Consider the following 16,408-nt stretch of genomic DNA (forward strand, 5'->3'; position numbering starts at 1 on the left):
GCTGAGGCTTTATAAGACACTGATGAGGCCTCAGTTGCAATATTGTTAGCAGTTTTGGTCGCCTTATTAAGAAAGGATGTGTTGCATTGGAGAGGTTTCAGAGGAAGTTCACAAGAATGATTCTACGAATGAAAGGCTTATCGTATGAGGAGCCCACTTGATAGCTCTGGACCTGTATTTTGTTGGAATTTGGAAGAATGAGGGGGCATCTGATTGAAACCTATCGAATGTTGAAATGCTTTGATAGAGTGTATGGACAGAGGCTGTTTCCTATGGTGGGGGGTGTAGGACCAGTGCATACTGCCTCAGAATAGAGGTACGTCCATTTGGAACAGAAATGAGGAGGAATTTCTTTAGCTAGAGAGTGGTAAATCTGTGGAAGTCGTTGCCACTGGGGACTGGAGAGTCCAGGTCGTTAGGTATACTTGAGGCAGAAATTAGTCAGGGTGTGAAAGGATACGGGGAGAAGGCAAGATAGTGGGGTTGAGAGAGAAATAGGTCAGCCACGATGAAATGGTGGAGCAAACTCAGAAGGCTGAATGGCCTAATTCTACTGCTATGTCTTCTAGTCTTATGTAACGAAATGTGAGTAATGTGCACCCATCTTAATAACATTGAGTGGGGGAAAATTATTTCCAACATTTTTTTGTGTTTCCAATAATAAAATAATTATTGAAAAGCAATTTAATGTCAACAATTTGCTCATCACAATTAGCACCATGTTTGGAAGTGGGGGAGTCTATTGGGGGAAATGGAAAAGGGGAAAGGGGAGTCTGCAGATGGACTTAAACAGATTGGGCGAATTGGCAACAAAGTGGGAGATGGAATATAGTGAAGGGAAGTGTATGGTCATGCACTTTGGTAGAAGGAATAAAGGCATAGACTATGTTCTAAATGGGGAGAAAATTCAAAAATCTGAGGTACAAAGGGACCTGAGAGACCTGTTGCAGGATTCCCTAAAGGTTGACTTGTAGTTTGAGTCAGTGGTACGGAAGGTAATTGCAATGTTAGCATTTATTTCAATAGGACTAGAATATAAGAGCAAGGATGTTATGATGAGGCTTTTTAAGGCATTGGTCAGACTGCACTTGGAGTATTGTGAGCAGCTTCGGGCCCTTTATCTAAGAAAGGATACGCTGACATTGGAGAGGGTCCAGAGGAGGTTCATGGGAATGATTCCGGGAACGAAAGGGTTAATGTTTGAAGAGTGTTTTGAGGGCACTAGGCTTGTACTCGCTGGAGTTTAGAGAATGAACGAATCTTATTGAAACTTATCGAATACTGAAAGGCCTAGAGAGAGTGGATGTGGAGAGGATGTTTCCAATAGAGGCTGAGTCTAGGACCAGAGAGCACAGCCTCAGAATAGAGGAACATTCACTCAGAACGAAGATGAGAAGAAATTTCTTGAGCCAGAAGGTGGTGAATATGTGGAATTAATTGCCACAGGCTGTTGTGGAGGCCAAGTCATTGAGTATATTTAAAGCAGAGGGTGATAGGTTCTTGATTAGTAAGGGCATAAAAGGTTTTGGGGAGAAGACGGGAGAATGACGTTGAGAGGATAGTAAATCAGCCATGATAGAATGGCAGAGTAGACTCAATGGGCTGACTGGTGTAATTCTGCTCCTGTATCTTATGATCTTACGGGCAGTAGTTCAATCCAGTGGTTAATTCAGCTCACTTATGATTTCTGCTCTCTTCTTTGTAGCATGCAAGTTAGAAATGTACTGGAGATACAATTCTGACACACCTGGCGTACTGCATTGCTGTTAGACTCTGCACTTAGTCCAAGGCTGGAGTTCAGACATGCTGAAACGTGAAGCAGAATTCACTTTGTATTCAGACCCTCAGTATTATGTTACATACCTCCAAATGCTGGAGTAACATTGGTAATTGATAAATATTTTTCACTGAATTTGTATCATTTAGTATATCTGTAAGATAATTTGTTTTATTTTTTAAGTGTTTCATATTTTTGAGCTGTTTTAGACGTCTGTGATTTTAGTCACTTACAAATTGTTCAGCGCCTTTGACAGCAGCAGAATATTAAATGACTATGTCACTTTGAGGCATTTCAAAATTTACCCTCAGTAGGTAGGATATTGGCATTTATTTATTTAATTGTTGTGATACCGCATAGAATTGGCCCTTCCAGCCCTTCAAGCCGTGTCAGCTGGCAACCCCCGATTTAACCCTAGCCTAATCACGGGATATTTTACAATGACGGATTAACCTACCAACCGGAGTGTCTTTGGACTGTGGGAGGAAACTGGAGCACCCGGAGGAAACCCACGCAGTCACGGGGAGAGCGTACAGACTTCTTACACACAGCAGTGTAACTTTGACCCAGTTCACTGGTACCATGAAGTGTAGTGCTAACCACCACTCTACTGTGCCGCAATCCATAGCTTCTCAGAAGTAAGCCAGATTTCATGAACATCAGTTGCCAATAATGTTGAGATATATATTTCTTATGATCATAAATGATTCTATTGTCTTGGCAACTGTCTGTTCCTACTCTCTTAACCTTTTTATTCCATGTACATCATTGTTTGTAATTACAGTAAACAAATCAGAATAATATATTTTGAACTTTACTTAACCAAAGTTTTCTAATTAGTTAGCAAATCCAACAAGGCTATTCTTCCATATGGAGCCAACTGCACCTGAAATGTGATATAATGATGCCTTACAATATGATGGCCTAAATATTCATTTCCTTCAAGTTATGAAACAAGGATTCACAAAGGAAGAATTGAATAAGTCTTGTTCCATTACATTCTATTGTTACGTACCCCGTAACTGGGTTGCCAAACCAGTAGAAATGGACCACTTAGTTGGAGTCTGGATTACTGGAACTAAGAAAGTTTTATTAAAAAAATAAATAACACAGTACTCTAATCATAAGGTTATAAATGCAACAGGTTTGCAATGATAAAACACGCATATACACAGAACTAGGATAATAGGAATCAATCAAGCTCTATCGCAGTCTAGGGGTAAAATGATCAGTCCCAAGTGATGCAGAGTTCAGTTCAGCTGAGTACAGTTCGCAGTAATCGCTGTTGTGCTGTTGGAGAGAGAGAGAGAGAGAGAGAGAGAACGAGCGAATGCAAATTTCGATTCACAGACCTTTGATTTTCCTCGCAGTTAGCTTTTGGCGCGAGCCCTTTTAATGTCTTCTGAGGTCACCAACTGTGACCCCTCTGTTCCGGATATGTTCGTTCTTCCGCGGTGAACCCAACACCCAGGCAAGGGCGGACACACACACCAGGTTCCCGACGATCGTACCTTTTCACCCTGTGCGTCTATGGTCGGTCCCGCGACCAGACCTCCAAACTCTCACCAACTTGTGGGGGCACACCGCACTTCCAGGGTCTCGTTATCTTGTGATCTTGTGGTGTCTGTCTTGCTTTAGCGAACCTGTTCCTTTTATTCCCCTGCTGGGGTATTGCCTGTCCATCAAACTTCAAACAGGTCAGGTTCAAAGCAACTGGTCTGTCAATACTCGGGACTGTGTCTCTTTTCATTAATCACTCTTCTCTCTTATTAACATTTTGAACGCTTCTCCCCTTGTCTCTCTTATCCCTCTCATCAGCATCAATCTTCTGATAACTTGGTCTTTCGTCACACTATCAATCCACCAGCTTTCATACTTGGCTTGTAGAGACAAAATTGATCTATATACTATTGGTTTCAGATTACTTTCTAGCTTCCTGAAATAATTCTATTTATTTAATTATATACATAAACCTCACCATTTTTCATCCCTATGTAAATCTTGCTTATTCTTGACATATTTGCTGCTTATCTGCCTCATTGAGCAAATTATATGAATCTTACATATTGTTGTTACTTCTGGCCTACTATTTTTGTTTCATCAGTTAATTTGAGCATCTTACAAAAATCCTGCAAAAAGTAAACACAAAATACACTGCAGATGCTGGGGTCAAAGCAACACGCACAACACGCTGGAGGAACTCAGCAGGTCGGGCAGCATCCATGGAAACGAACAGTCAACATTTTGGTCCGAAACCCTTTGTCAGAACTGAAGTGGGAGGGAGCAGGGGCCCTATAAAGAAGGTGGGGGGAGGGTGGGAAGGAGAAGGCAGGTAGGTGCCAGGTGAAAAACCAGTAAGGGGTAAGATCAAGGGGTGGAGGAGGGGAAGCAGGGAGGGGATAGGCAGGAAAGGTGAAGAAGGAATAGGGGAAAGCACAATGGGTAGTAGAAGGAGGCAGAACGAAGAGGGAGGTGATAGGCAGCGGGAGGAGGGAGCAGAGTGAAACTAGGATGGGGGAAGGGAGGGGGAGGGGGAGGGAATTACCGGAAGTTGGAGAATTCAATGTTCGTGCCAAGGGGCTGGAGACAACCTAGACGGTATATGAGGTGTTGCTCCTCCAGCTTGAGTTTGGCCGCATCATGGCAGTAGAGGAGACCATGTATGGACATATCCGAATGGGAATATGAAGTAGGTGGCAACCGGGAGATCCTGTCTGTTGTGGCGGACAGGGCGGAGGTGCTCGATGAAGCGGTTCCCCAATCTTTCTGCGTCGGGTCTCACCGATGTAGAGGAGGCCGCAAAGGGTAGTGGATACTGCCCAGTCCACCACAGGTAAAGCCTTCCCTACCATTCAGCACATCTACATGGAGCACTCTCGTAGGGAAGCATCAGCCATTATCAAGGAGACACACCATCCAGGCCATACTCTCTTCACACTGCTGCCATCAGGAGAAAGGTGCAGGAGCCTCAGGACCCACACCACCAGGTTCAGGAATAGTTACTACCCCTCAACCATCAGGCTGTTGAACCAGTGTGGATAACTTCACTCAACTTCACTTGCTCCAGCACTGAACTGTTCCAACACCTATGGACTCAGTTACAAGGACTCTTCATCGCATGTTCTCAATACTTATTGCTTATTTATTTATTTTTTTTTCTCCTTTGTGTGTTCGCACAGTTTGTTGTCTTTCGCACATTGATTTTGTCCTGTTGGGGGCAGTCTTTCATTGATTCTATGGCTTCTTGTATTTACTGTGAATGCCTGCAAGAAATGAATCTCAGGGTCGTCTATGGTGACATACATGTACTTTGATATTAAATTTATTTTCGACATTGATATTTTCTTCCTTAATTCATTGCCGTGGACAACTGTGGAGGCCAAGTCAATGGGTGTATTTAACGTGAAGGTTAATAGGTTCTTGCTTATTAAGTATGTTAAAGGTTATGGGGAGGAGATAAGAGAATGAGTTTGAGAGCAATAATACTGTAAACCAGCCACGATAGAATGGTGAAGCAGACTCGATGGGCCAAATTGTCTGCTGCTTCTCCTATATCTTATAGTCTCAATCACTTTAGAAAGAGGCAAAAAATTAAAGTCCAAGTTTATTGTTATTCAACCGTATGCATGTGTACTGCCAGTAAACAGTATAATGCTGCTGGCACTTCATAAGTGATGAGACTTGGTTGGTGGCAAGGAGTACAGTGGTCCTACAACCTGGGCAATAAAACCTGTTTCCCATCTGAACAGTTCTTATCCTAATGCCGTGGTACGTCCTACCTGATGGCAGGGTGCCTATAGCAATTGCGAGACAGATGCGAGAAACCCTTGACAATATTTTAGGACCCTGTGCACGCAGTGCTCTGGGATAAATATCTCAGATGAGCGGTAAATGATATATACAGAATATCTTCTGTCTGACATTTCATTTCTTATATGATATCTCTTTCCTTTTTGTAAACTGCTAGTTACATTTGAGATTCTTACTATGAACTATGTCTTTCATACTAAAATTATTGAAAAGTCAGAGTAAACTACATCATAAATAAAGTAGCAAGCAGCATTACCTATATTGAGAAACTGTTTTTCAAGTAGCTTCTGGAATTTTATTGTAAAGCACCAATTATATGCTTGTATTCAATAAGATTGTTTTCTCATTTTTGTCACCGAACATTAATGCCATTTGACTGAAAGAGTTATTGCCAATGAATTAACGAAAGGTATGTTTTAATGCATATGATAATAGTACATTGATAAGCTGGCTAAGTGCTTAAAGTGGTTTAAAATATTATGCACAATTTGAAACTCCTTGAATCCAAATTAACCTGTGGTTAAGTAGGGCACTATTATAAGATGAGCACTAAGAGTTCCTGTGGAAAGTTCAAAACACATTTATTATTCTAGTATGTATACCACCCACAGCTTTAAGATTTGTCTTCAGCCAACCAGAAAACCAAGAAATCCAGTATAACCCACTGAAAAAACCCACACAACAAAGGCTGTCAAACGTCCAAAAAAGGACCAAGTTGTGCAAAGAATAAGAAGTAAACAAATAGCAGACAGGATATGAACCGTAGAGGTTCGGAAAGTGGATCCGTAGCCGTGAAGCCAGTTCAGCACTGCAGCTGGTCCAGGAGCCTGATGGCTTCAGACCACAGCCATAGAGTCAGGTTAGTGCTGAGGCACGTAAAGCATCTCAGAGTAGTGAGCCGAACTTCTCCCTCGACCTTGATGCCTTGATCTTTTTAATCTGGCTCGGTGCTTAAGTTATCTAAACTTTGGTTCATTTTCCGCTCTTGGACTCAGGGCCTGCCGCTTCAATCTGGCCTGAAGTTTCAGTCCGGCCCCGTCTGCTCCAGCAATGGCTGCCACGGCCATACCTGCTTTCTCAAGAATCTAGTTCGATGAATCCTTCAGGATATCACAAAAGTTTCAGGTCAGATAGACAAAAGCACAACTCCCAAAAGGGATCATTGCTGAGGTCCCGCTTTAATGAAGGAAACGTGATGCATCAGGTTATTGCACCTGTCGTGGTAGGAGCCTCTTAGCAATGGAACTTCCAAAGCGAAGCCTGCCCTAGAGGCCAGCTAGAAAATTAAAACAACAATGAACTGTTCTAAGGGAGAGAACCTGAAGCATGGGAGGAACTGAAGATGTTCTTTTACACAAACAATCTTGCCCTCAGATTCCACAGAGGCTGCAGTCCTTATTATTTCACAGCATCTTTAGGGACTTTAGTAACCATGTTACAGAAACATGACTGCTGCAAAGTATTAAAAGCGACATGGAGAATGTGCACAACTCTTCATCTTTTTCTCAGAATTAGAGAGATCAGTTCATACTGCCATTAGCTGTTCTGAAAGACCAGTTTTCAAACCTGTTCACTTCTGGTGTTTTGCTACAATAGCATGAGACTGCAGAGAGACAGCTCCAGTTTGGAAAAACTTGTACAAACTGTACATTATGTGCTTTATTCTAGAATAAATCCTTTATGGAAAAATGCATTTCTTTAATACTTTTATCTGCGTTTTAGGTATTCCTTTCAGGATGAAGAGGATATGTTCATGGTGGTTGACCTCCTCTTAGGTGGAGATCTTCGCTATCACCTTCAACAAAATGTCCAGTTTACAGAGGATGCAATGAAACTTTATATCTGCGAGATGGCAATGGCACTAGACTATTTACAGAGCCAACATATTATCCACAGGTAAAGAGGCACGGATTCAATTTGATTCTGTCTAAAACAAATTTTTGATTCCTTCTTAATGCATTTCTGGTGGCTGCAGGCTTTGGGACAGCATTTGACAGTGAAATAGCAATGTTAATCATCACCGTTTGATTCTGTACTTGATGAATACCTCTTATAGAGGGCTTCTATATTAGATTTGACCTAGGTATGGTCAGAGAAAGTACGAACATATATTCATATGGGCCCTTGCTTGCTTGTTCATATTTGGAAAAAATATATACTGATAAGACCTTTTGTGATTCGAGTTCCTGCAAATTAAACTCCATTTCTCAAAATGTTGATAGACTGTGTCATTACACAGTAAGTTTATTTCCTGGTTGGAAATGGTATATTAAAGTCTTTATAATGAAGCTTTATAATTGAACAGTATTGATTGTAAATAAGCACTGAAATCATGAGTTTATGATTATATTTGGGAACTGGGGAGAAGGTTAATTCATGAAATTAAATAAAACAGACAGAGCTCATTAAATATATTCATTATCTGTGCATTTATTTTTGCTTCTTTTCCAGAGATGTCAAGCCTGACAACATTCTTCTTGATGAGCAAGGTCAGAAAATATGCTGATTGCATTTACAACAAGTGTCCTTACTAATGGCATTCTTAATGGATGTAGCTCTTGTGTTTTGCAACTGACAGAAAATACGATGCAAAGATTGAGAGCTATTCTTTTTTTCTGGTATTTTCATTGTCTGATGCCTCTATTTTTAAATAAGCACCTTCTTTCAGGTCATGCACATCTGACAGATTTCAACATAGCAACGATTATTAAAGATGGAGAAAGAGCAACTGCTTTGGCTGGAACAAAGCCATATATGGGTAAGGATTAATTGGATTTTCAAATTATAAGAGTTGATCATTTTTGAAATATATTTTCCATTTTTGATTGCCATCTCCTTTCGTGGATTCTCGGTATTCCATTCATGACTTCCTATGAGAGAAGGCTAACAGGCAAGCAGTTCCAAATGATAGACTGGAAATACTAAAGTGGTCTGGTGAAAAGTTCTCTTTTCTGTTCTGTTGTTTTTGTTTCTTTTCTATTCAACTCAATTCAAGCAGGGGAAAACATTTCTTTATCATATATTAGACAATCATACTAACAAACACTGAAAGAGAAAGGCTGTTTGTTCCATACAGTTGTGTCTTCTTTCTGCAATTGTTACCAATTAGTTCTTGGCTCCTACTCATATCCCAAGGTCCTAAAACTTCCTTTTCATGTGTTTACTCAGCTCCTGGTTGAGGTTGCAAATTAACTGACTTTCTGTCCTGTCCTCGATCTTTGAAGCTCAATGACTCTTAATTTCAACTTTACAGGAGATGAGTGTTTAAAGAGTATACATGATTGTTCGGTCAACGTCAGACACAGACTTATACGGTTTAAAACACTACGTAGACTCCATTATTCCAAAGAAAAGTTGCACAGCTTTTACCCTGATGTTTCACCAGTTTGTAACAGATGTAAATCTGTGAACAGTAACTTGTCACATTCATTCTGGTCATGTTGTAAGCTTTATGCATACTGGAAAAGTATTTTTCACTGTTTCTCTGAGGCTTTTGGGAAGCAGTGGGAACCAGACCCGCTCATAGCCATCCTTGGAGCAACAAGCTCCCTATCTTCAGCCAACATGTATGAAAAAATGGCTGTATTGTTTGGAATGGTGATTGCTGAGAAGTTAATCCTGCAAATGTGGAAAATGGACTCTGTGCCTACGTACGATCTGTGGCTGAGGGAACTGGCAAATACTTTACATTTGGAGAGACTGAGACTGTGTAATGAGGACAGAGGGGACATATTTGAAAAGATATGGGACCCTGTATTGGACTTTCTTAGGGGATGAGGACTGAGGTTTTTTGGTGCGATGCACCTCTGCTGTGTATGTTTACCTTTGCCTTTATATTTTTCTCTCTTTTGCTGCTCAATATTTAATTTGATTTTGTTATGGTTGTGGTTTTTGTGGATGTGCTGTTTTTTTTGTTTGTTTGTTAGTAAATAAAATTTAAAATAAAAATATTAAAAAAATACTTTACAGGAGATGAGGAGCTGAATGTTCTCTCTGAATTGTGAAGGGAACAGGTGAATGGTGTTAGGTTGAGACTGCCAGAAGAACCAGTTTTTGTAGTCAATAGGCAGGACCTGATCATTGTCTTACCTTCCCACAGCCAGGCAGACTAGTTATGAGGCAGCTGGGCCAGGAGCTCCAGTGAGGAGCTGTGGAATGGAGAGAAGCATCAGAAAGGTTAGGTCATGGTTAAGATTGGGGCCCACAATTGTGGGAGGTTTCAAGGCATTGTGGAACTGGTTGGAATAGGGGCATGGGGGGTGTCCAAAGAAATGGTGAAGCAGATTAACTGGATCCTGCATATATGTGCCAATGTTATCTTAGCTGGTTCTCCAGACCCAGAAAACTCAATTAAGGGTTTACCTTTGATCTAAAAATAAAATACTATAAATGCTGAAGATCCAAAATAAAAAACAGTAAATGTTGGAAAAGCTGCACAGGTCAGGCAGCATCTGTGGTGAACTTTTTGAAAGCTTTTAAAGAACAGGGAAACTTTCAGTCAGTAGCTTTCCATCTGAACTGGTAAAATGATAAAAGAGAAGTAAAAAATTATTTGAAGTAGCTGAGAAAAGGTCATATCTGAAGTTGAGGTGCAGATCGTGAGGCAAAGTTCAGAAAGATGTCAAAATAAGATCTTCTCTAATAATGGTTGACATCTCCTTAGTGCAAAAGGTTTAATGGGGTGGAATTTGTTAGGTTTGTGCAAGAAGGATTCCTGGAACAATGTGTCAATGGGCCAATTAGAGAAAAGGTCATACTGCAAATCGTACAAGACAATGGACAGAGTTTTCAGAGAATGATCAATTTGGAGATGGTGCTACTGTGCAGGAACATGGGAGCATAAACTGGGAATAGATCTACTCAGGGAATGTACAGGTTGTTTAGGAAGCACTTGCACAGGGTTCTGGATAGGTGAGTCATAATGAGGCAGTGTAAGGATGTCAAGGAACCATGGCTGATAAGAAACGAACATATAGTAAAAAGGAAAGAAGGCTTACTTAAGGTTTAGGAAGTAAGGATCAGTCAGGGCTTTTGAGTAACAATGCAGCCAAAAAGGAGTGGACTTAGGAGAGCGAGAAAATGATGTGAGAAGGCCTTGGTGAGCAGGATTAAGGAAAAACACAAGGCATTCTATGCATAGGTGGAAAAATAGGAGGATGACTAGAGTGAAAGTTGGCCCAATCAAGGATAAAAAGGGAAATGTGTGCCTGAAGTCAGAGGAGATGAGGGAAGTGCTTAACAAATACTTTGCTTCAGTATTTACCAGTGAGGGATCTTGCTGAGTCTGACATCAGCCTAGAGCGAGCTGATATGCTGGAACATGTTGATGTTGAGAAAAAAGATGTACCAGAACCTCTGAAAAGCATTGGGAAAGATGACCCAGGGTGGATGAGATATACCCCAGGTTACTGTGGGAAATGAAGGAAGAGATTGTTGAGCCTTTGGTGATGATCATTGCTTCTCATTCGCCACAGGAGTTTGCAAGTGTTATTGGTTCTTCAAGAAAGGTAATAATAACCCTGGGAATTATGGACCAATGAGTCTTATGTCAATGGTGAGCAAACTATTAGAGAGGATTCTTAGTAACAGGATTTATTAGCATTTGGATATGCATAGTCTGATTAAAGATAGTCAACTTGGCATTGTGAGAGGCAGGTCGTGCCTCACGAGCAGAGTGAATTCTTTGAATAGGTGACAAAACAAATTGATAGAGGCAGAACATTGGATGTGGTGTATTCAGATTTTAGTAAGACATTGAAGTTGTGTAAGACAGTGGTGAGGCCTAATTTGAAGTATTGTGTGCCGTTTTGGGCACCTACCTACAGCAAAGATTTAAATAAGGTTGAAAGAGTACAGAGAAAATTTGCAAGGATGTTGCCAGGTCTTGAGTTGTATGGAAAGACTGAATAGGTGAGGATTTTATTCCTTGGAACATAGAAGATTGAGAGAAGATTTGATAGAGGTATACAAAATTTTGTTGGGTATCTATATGAGGTAATGTTGGCACGTGGCCAAGTGGTTAAGGCATCAGTCTAGTGATCTGAAGGTCGCTAGTTTGAGCCTCAGTTGAGGCAGTGTGTTGTGTCCTTGAGCAAGGCACTTAACCATGCATTGGTCTGTGACGACACCGGTGCCAAGCTGTATCAGCCCTAGTGCCCTTCCCTTGGACAACATTGGTGGCATGGAGAGGGAAGACTTGCAGCATGGCCAACTGCCGGTCTTCCATACAACCTTGCACAGGTCTGCTCCCTGGAAACCTTCCAAGGCGCAAATCCATGGTCTCACGAGACTAACGGATGCCTATATATGGGGTAAATGCAAGCAGGTTTTTTCCACTGGGTGTTGGTGGGACTACAACCAGAGGTCATGGGGTAAGTGTGAAAGGTACAAAGTTTAAGGGGAACAAGAGTGGAAACTTCTTCAGTCAGAGGGTTATGAGAGTGTGGAATGAGCTGTCAGTGCAACTGGTGCATGTGAGCTAGATGTCAACATTTCCAAGAAGTTTGGATAGGTACCTGGATAGCAGGGATATTGAGGGCTACAGTCCTGGGGCAGATCAATTAGAGTAGGCAGTTTAAATAGTTCAGCATGGACTAGATGGGCCAAATAGCGTGTTTCTGTGCTGTACTTTTCTTTGACAAGATTTCCAATGGTCAGTTCATTTATAAAATCAGGAGGCATAAGATTCAGGGAAATATTGCTGCATGGATTATAAATTGGCTTTCCCATCGAAGGCAGTGGGTAGTAGCAGATGGAGTGTGTTCTGCCTGGAGATCAGTGACCAGTGGTGTTCTGTAGGGATCTGTTCTGGGGACCCTGTTCTTTCTGATCTTTATAATGATTTGGAAGAAGAAGTGGAAGGGTGGATAAGTATGTTTGCAGATGGCACAAAGGTTGGTGGTGTTGCAGACAGTGTAGAAGGTTGTTATAGGTTAAAATGGGACATTGAATGGATTGGATGCAGAACTGGACTAAGTTGCAGATGGGGTTCAATCTGGAAAAATATGAAGTGGTTCACTTTGGAAGATTGAACTTGAAGGCAGACTACAGGGCTAATGGCAGGGTTCTTAAATCTGGAGGAACAAAGAGATCTTGGGGTCCACATCCATTGTTTCTCTCAAGTCTGCAGCACAATTTGATACTGGTTAAGAAGGCGTGTGGTGTGCTCGTTAGTTGAGGGATTGTGTTCAAGAACTGTGAGGTAATGCTGCAGCTCTATAAAACCCTGATTAGATCACACTTGGTGTTCAGTTCTGGTGCCCTCAGTATGAAAAGCATATGCAAGCTTTAGAGAGGGTGCTTAGGAGATATACCAGGACGCTGCCTGGATTAGAGAGCACATGACCTGAAGACAGGTTGAGTGAGTGAGAGTTTTTTCCTTTTGGAGCAAAGGAGAATGGGAGGTGTCTTGATAGAGGTCTACAAGATGATTGGACATACATGAGGTGGCATAACCTTAAGCTGTTTAGAGGAAAGTGGAGGGGAGATATCAGAGGTAATTTCTTACACAGAGATTGCTGGGTGTGTGAAACTTACTGCCAGGGTGGTGGTAGAGGTAGATACATTAAGGGTATTTAAGGGACTCATGGATAGGCACATGCATTAAAAAAAAATTGGAGGGCTATTGGAGGGAAGGGTTAAATTGATCTTGGAGAAGAATTTCAGGATGTATATTGTATACACTTCTCTGATATTAAATGTATCTGTTGAAACCTATTGAGTATGTTAAAGGATCAGCAAAATAGTATGGGCCAAATGGCCTGTACTGTGCTGAGCTTTTCTACATTACGTTTAGCTTTTAATTATTCTGCTGATCCAAATCTACCTATTTTGAAAAGTTAAACCGCCACATTTTATTACACACATGTATTATCCCATTGCTTATACTCTACAAAAAATAATTTCAACCAATTAAAAGCAAACAAAATAGAAGCTTTCTAGTAAAGCTAAAGAAGCCCCAAAGGAATAAATATTGCAAGAGTTTTGGTATTCTTGACTCACATTGCCTTTGCTACGAAATTAAATAATTGCCGTAAAATTTAAATTTTGTTCCTAATTATATATTATGATTTCAACTTTTCAAGTATTAACAATGGACACTTTCAGGTCAGGTAAAGCATAGGAGAAAAAAAAGAGAGAAATCTGGTGTTTTCCTAATCATTTCTCCTCAGGTTTTCTGGCAGGATTGCATGTGCCAGCTGACCTTGAAGCCTTATAGACATCCATATGAGGAAGTATTACTCATCCTTCACATTTTATCACATTTAACATAATGATAATGCCAGCACTTTCTGTAAATGTGCTTATTTCATATCTTGGCAAGGAGTTGAACACCTGCCAGCCGCAGATGCTCTAATAACAAAAAAAAATGGTTCAAGGTGTGAAAAAGATCTGTTCCTATTAGAATAATGCAACAAATAACGCAATGGTTTTTTTTCTCTAAACAGTTGTCTGGATTTATAAAGAACTTCCATTTTGGCTGCTAAGTTTGACAAAATTGTCACTTGCAAAAATTCCAAATGTTTTCAACATGTATCACTTTTTATTCACTAATTGTTTATGATTGCAAAGTGAATTTATTTTGTAACTTCAATTCATTTTTGCTGTTTGTAGCTCCAGAGATCTTCCACTCCTTTGTCAACGGTGGAACGGGATACTCATTTGAGGTTGATTGGTGGTCACTGGGAGTCACTGCTTATGAACTTCTTCGAGGATGGGTATATTGTTCTCCAATTTCTGCACTTTTTGGTAGATGTTATTGATGGTGGCCATATTCTAGTTCACTGACAATATGTTTTTTTAATTTTTAGAGACCATATGATATCCATTCTAGTATTACAGTTGAATCCCTCATTCAGTTATTCAGTACAGTCAGTGTACAATACTCCTGTACTTGGACAAAGGAAGTTGTTACTTTGTTAAGAAAGGTAAGACTTGATTAGCTAAAATGACTTTCATAATAGTGATGATGATATCTATGTGCTTTGCTGGCAAATTCTAAGACACATTTGCATACTGCTAGAGTAAACAAGCATAATAAGGTGTTTATATTGAGCATCATTCAATAAAGAAGCAAGGAAATGACCTTAAGACATTATTTATATGCTGTTGAAACATTTGAGACAGAAAGGAGTAGAATAATATTCTGATGGTGTTAGATAAAAGAGTGTAAAACGAGTAAAGCAATAATATAACATAGACAAATGGGCTAAAGGTCATTTTACATTTTTGCCGTGTATACTTAATGTAACCCGGTGCATCACATGCAGTTCTGGGATTTCAATCGTGGAATTTGTATCCAGAGGAATATGATATCTAGATTGAGTGAATAACTACGTTAATGACAAAGAAGTTTTGTCCCCATCTTATGTGCACCCAACAATATATTGAATCCTTCAGTGGGTTCAATGTCATTGGTTTACTGATTGACTGCTGATAGAAGGATCATCAATCAGAAAGAATCAGAGCACCCTTGCTCTGGCTAGTTAGTGCCTGCTTAACTAGCGCAGAGGAGGACAAGGAGGGATATAGTGCAACTTCCTTAAGATATTTCTGAGTCTATAGCATTATATCATACGTCTGGGATTGACACTAAAATGGTATAAAGTGAGGCAAACATTTTATTGGTAAGCAGAAATAAGCAACCAAGTCTGAAGATACCACTCAGTAGTAAGAGGCACCAAAAGGTGGATGGGTCTGGGGTCTTTGGTCCTTCTCGGGCCAAATGGGAATGGTCGTCAGCAGATTAAGGTTAACAATATAATGAAGGGATGAATGAAACTCTTACATATTGTTTGCATTGTAAATATTATATTTTGGTGTAATGACTGGACACATTTACAACTGATTCAACTTTCATTCCTGTCACTCATTTTAGTTGCAGGCGATATTGACTGGTAATTGCACGAACCATTATGACAACATGTTTTACTGTAACAAAATTACTTATTGTTAAGACAAAAAAAAATCACATCAGAACTAGGTTTAATATTACTGGCATATGTTGTGAAATTTCTTGTTATGTTGCAGCAATACAATGCAATACATAATAATAGAAAAAAAGCTGTGAATTACAGTAAGTACGTATATATCAAATAGTTAAACAAGTAGAGCAAAAGCGGAAATGAAGGAGTAGTGGGGTAGTGTTCATGGTTCAAAGTCCATTTAGAAATCGGATGACAGAGGGGAAGAAGCTGTTCCTTTATCATTGTGTCTCTTCAGGCTTCTGTACCTCCTTCCAGATGGTAACAATGAGAACAAGGCCGGTCTGCACCTGGGCTGGACTGGAACCAATGTCCTAGGGGGAGTGTTTGCTACTGTTGTTCAGGAGGATTTTAACTAATGTGGCAGGGGGATGGGAACAAGTGCAGAGAGACAGAGGGGTGTAAAATGAGGGTAGAAGCAAAAAGTAATAAGGTGAATAATAAAAGTGGCAGGCTGGCAAATCCAGGGCAAAAATCAAAAAGGGCCACTTTTCAACATAATTGTATAAGGACTAAGAGTGACGTAAAAGCAAGCCTGAAGGCTTTGTGTGGAGCACTCGTAACAAGGTGGATGAATTGAATGTGCAGATAGTTATTAATGAATATGATATAGTTGGGATCACAGAGACATGGCTCCAGGGTGACCAAGGATGGGAGCTCAACATTCAGGGATATTCAATATTCAGGAGGGATAGACATGAAAGAAAAGGAGGTGGGGTGGCATTGCTGGTTAGAGAGGAGATTAACGCAATAGAAAGGAAGGACATTAGCCGGGAGGATGTGGAATCGATATGGGTAGAGCTGCATAACACTAAGGGGCATAAAACGCTGGTGGGAG

General features: G+C 40.4%; 1 protein-coding gene across 3 annotated transcripts in view; it reads left to right on the forward strand.

Moving 5' to 3' along the window:
* LOC140185963 (serine/threonine-protein kinase 32C) overlaps positions 1-16,408 on the forward strand; it is a 270,736-nt gene that overhangs the window by 226,517 nt on the left and 27,811 nt on the right. For all 3 annotated transcript variants that reach the window (XM_072239770.1, XM_072239771.1, XM_072239772.1), the window contains exons 4-8: positions 7,310-7,483; positions 8,039-8,076; positions 8,256-8,345; positions 14,201-14,304; positions 14,398-14,514. In XM_072239770.1, coding sequence (XP_072095871.1) covers positions 7,310-7,483; positions 8,039-8,076; positions 8,256-8,345; positions 14,201-14,304; positions 14,398-14,514 — 523 coding nt within the window. The remainder of the gene's footprint in view (positions 1-7,309; positions 7,484-8,038; positions 8,077-8,255; positions 8,346-14,200; positions 14,305-14,397; positions 14,515-16,408) is intronic.

The sequence above is a fragment of the Mobula birostris genome, chromosome 21 (assembly GCF_030028105.1).
Source record: "Mobula birostris isolate sMobBir1 chromosome 21, sMobBir1.hap1, whole genome shotgun sequence".
NCBI lineage: Eukaryota > Metazoa > Chordata > Chondrichthyes > Myliobatiformes > Myliobatidae > Mobula > Mobula birostris.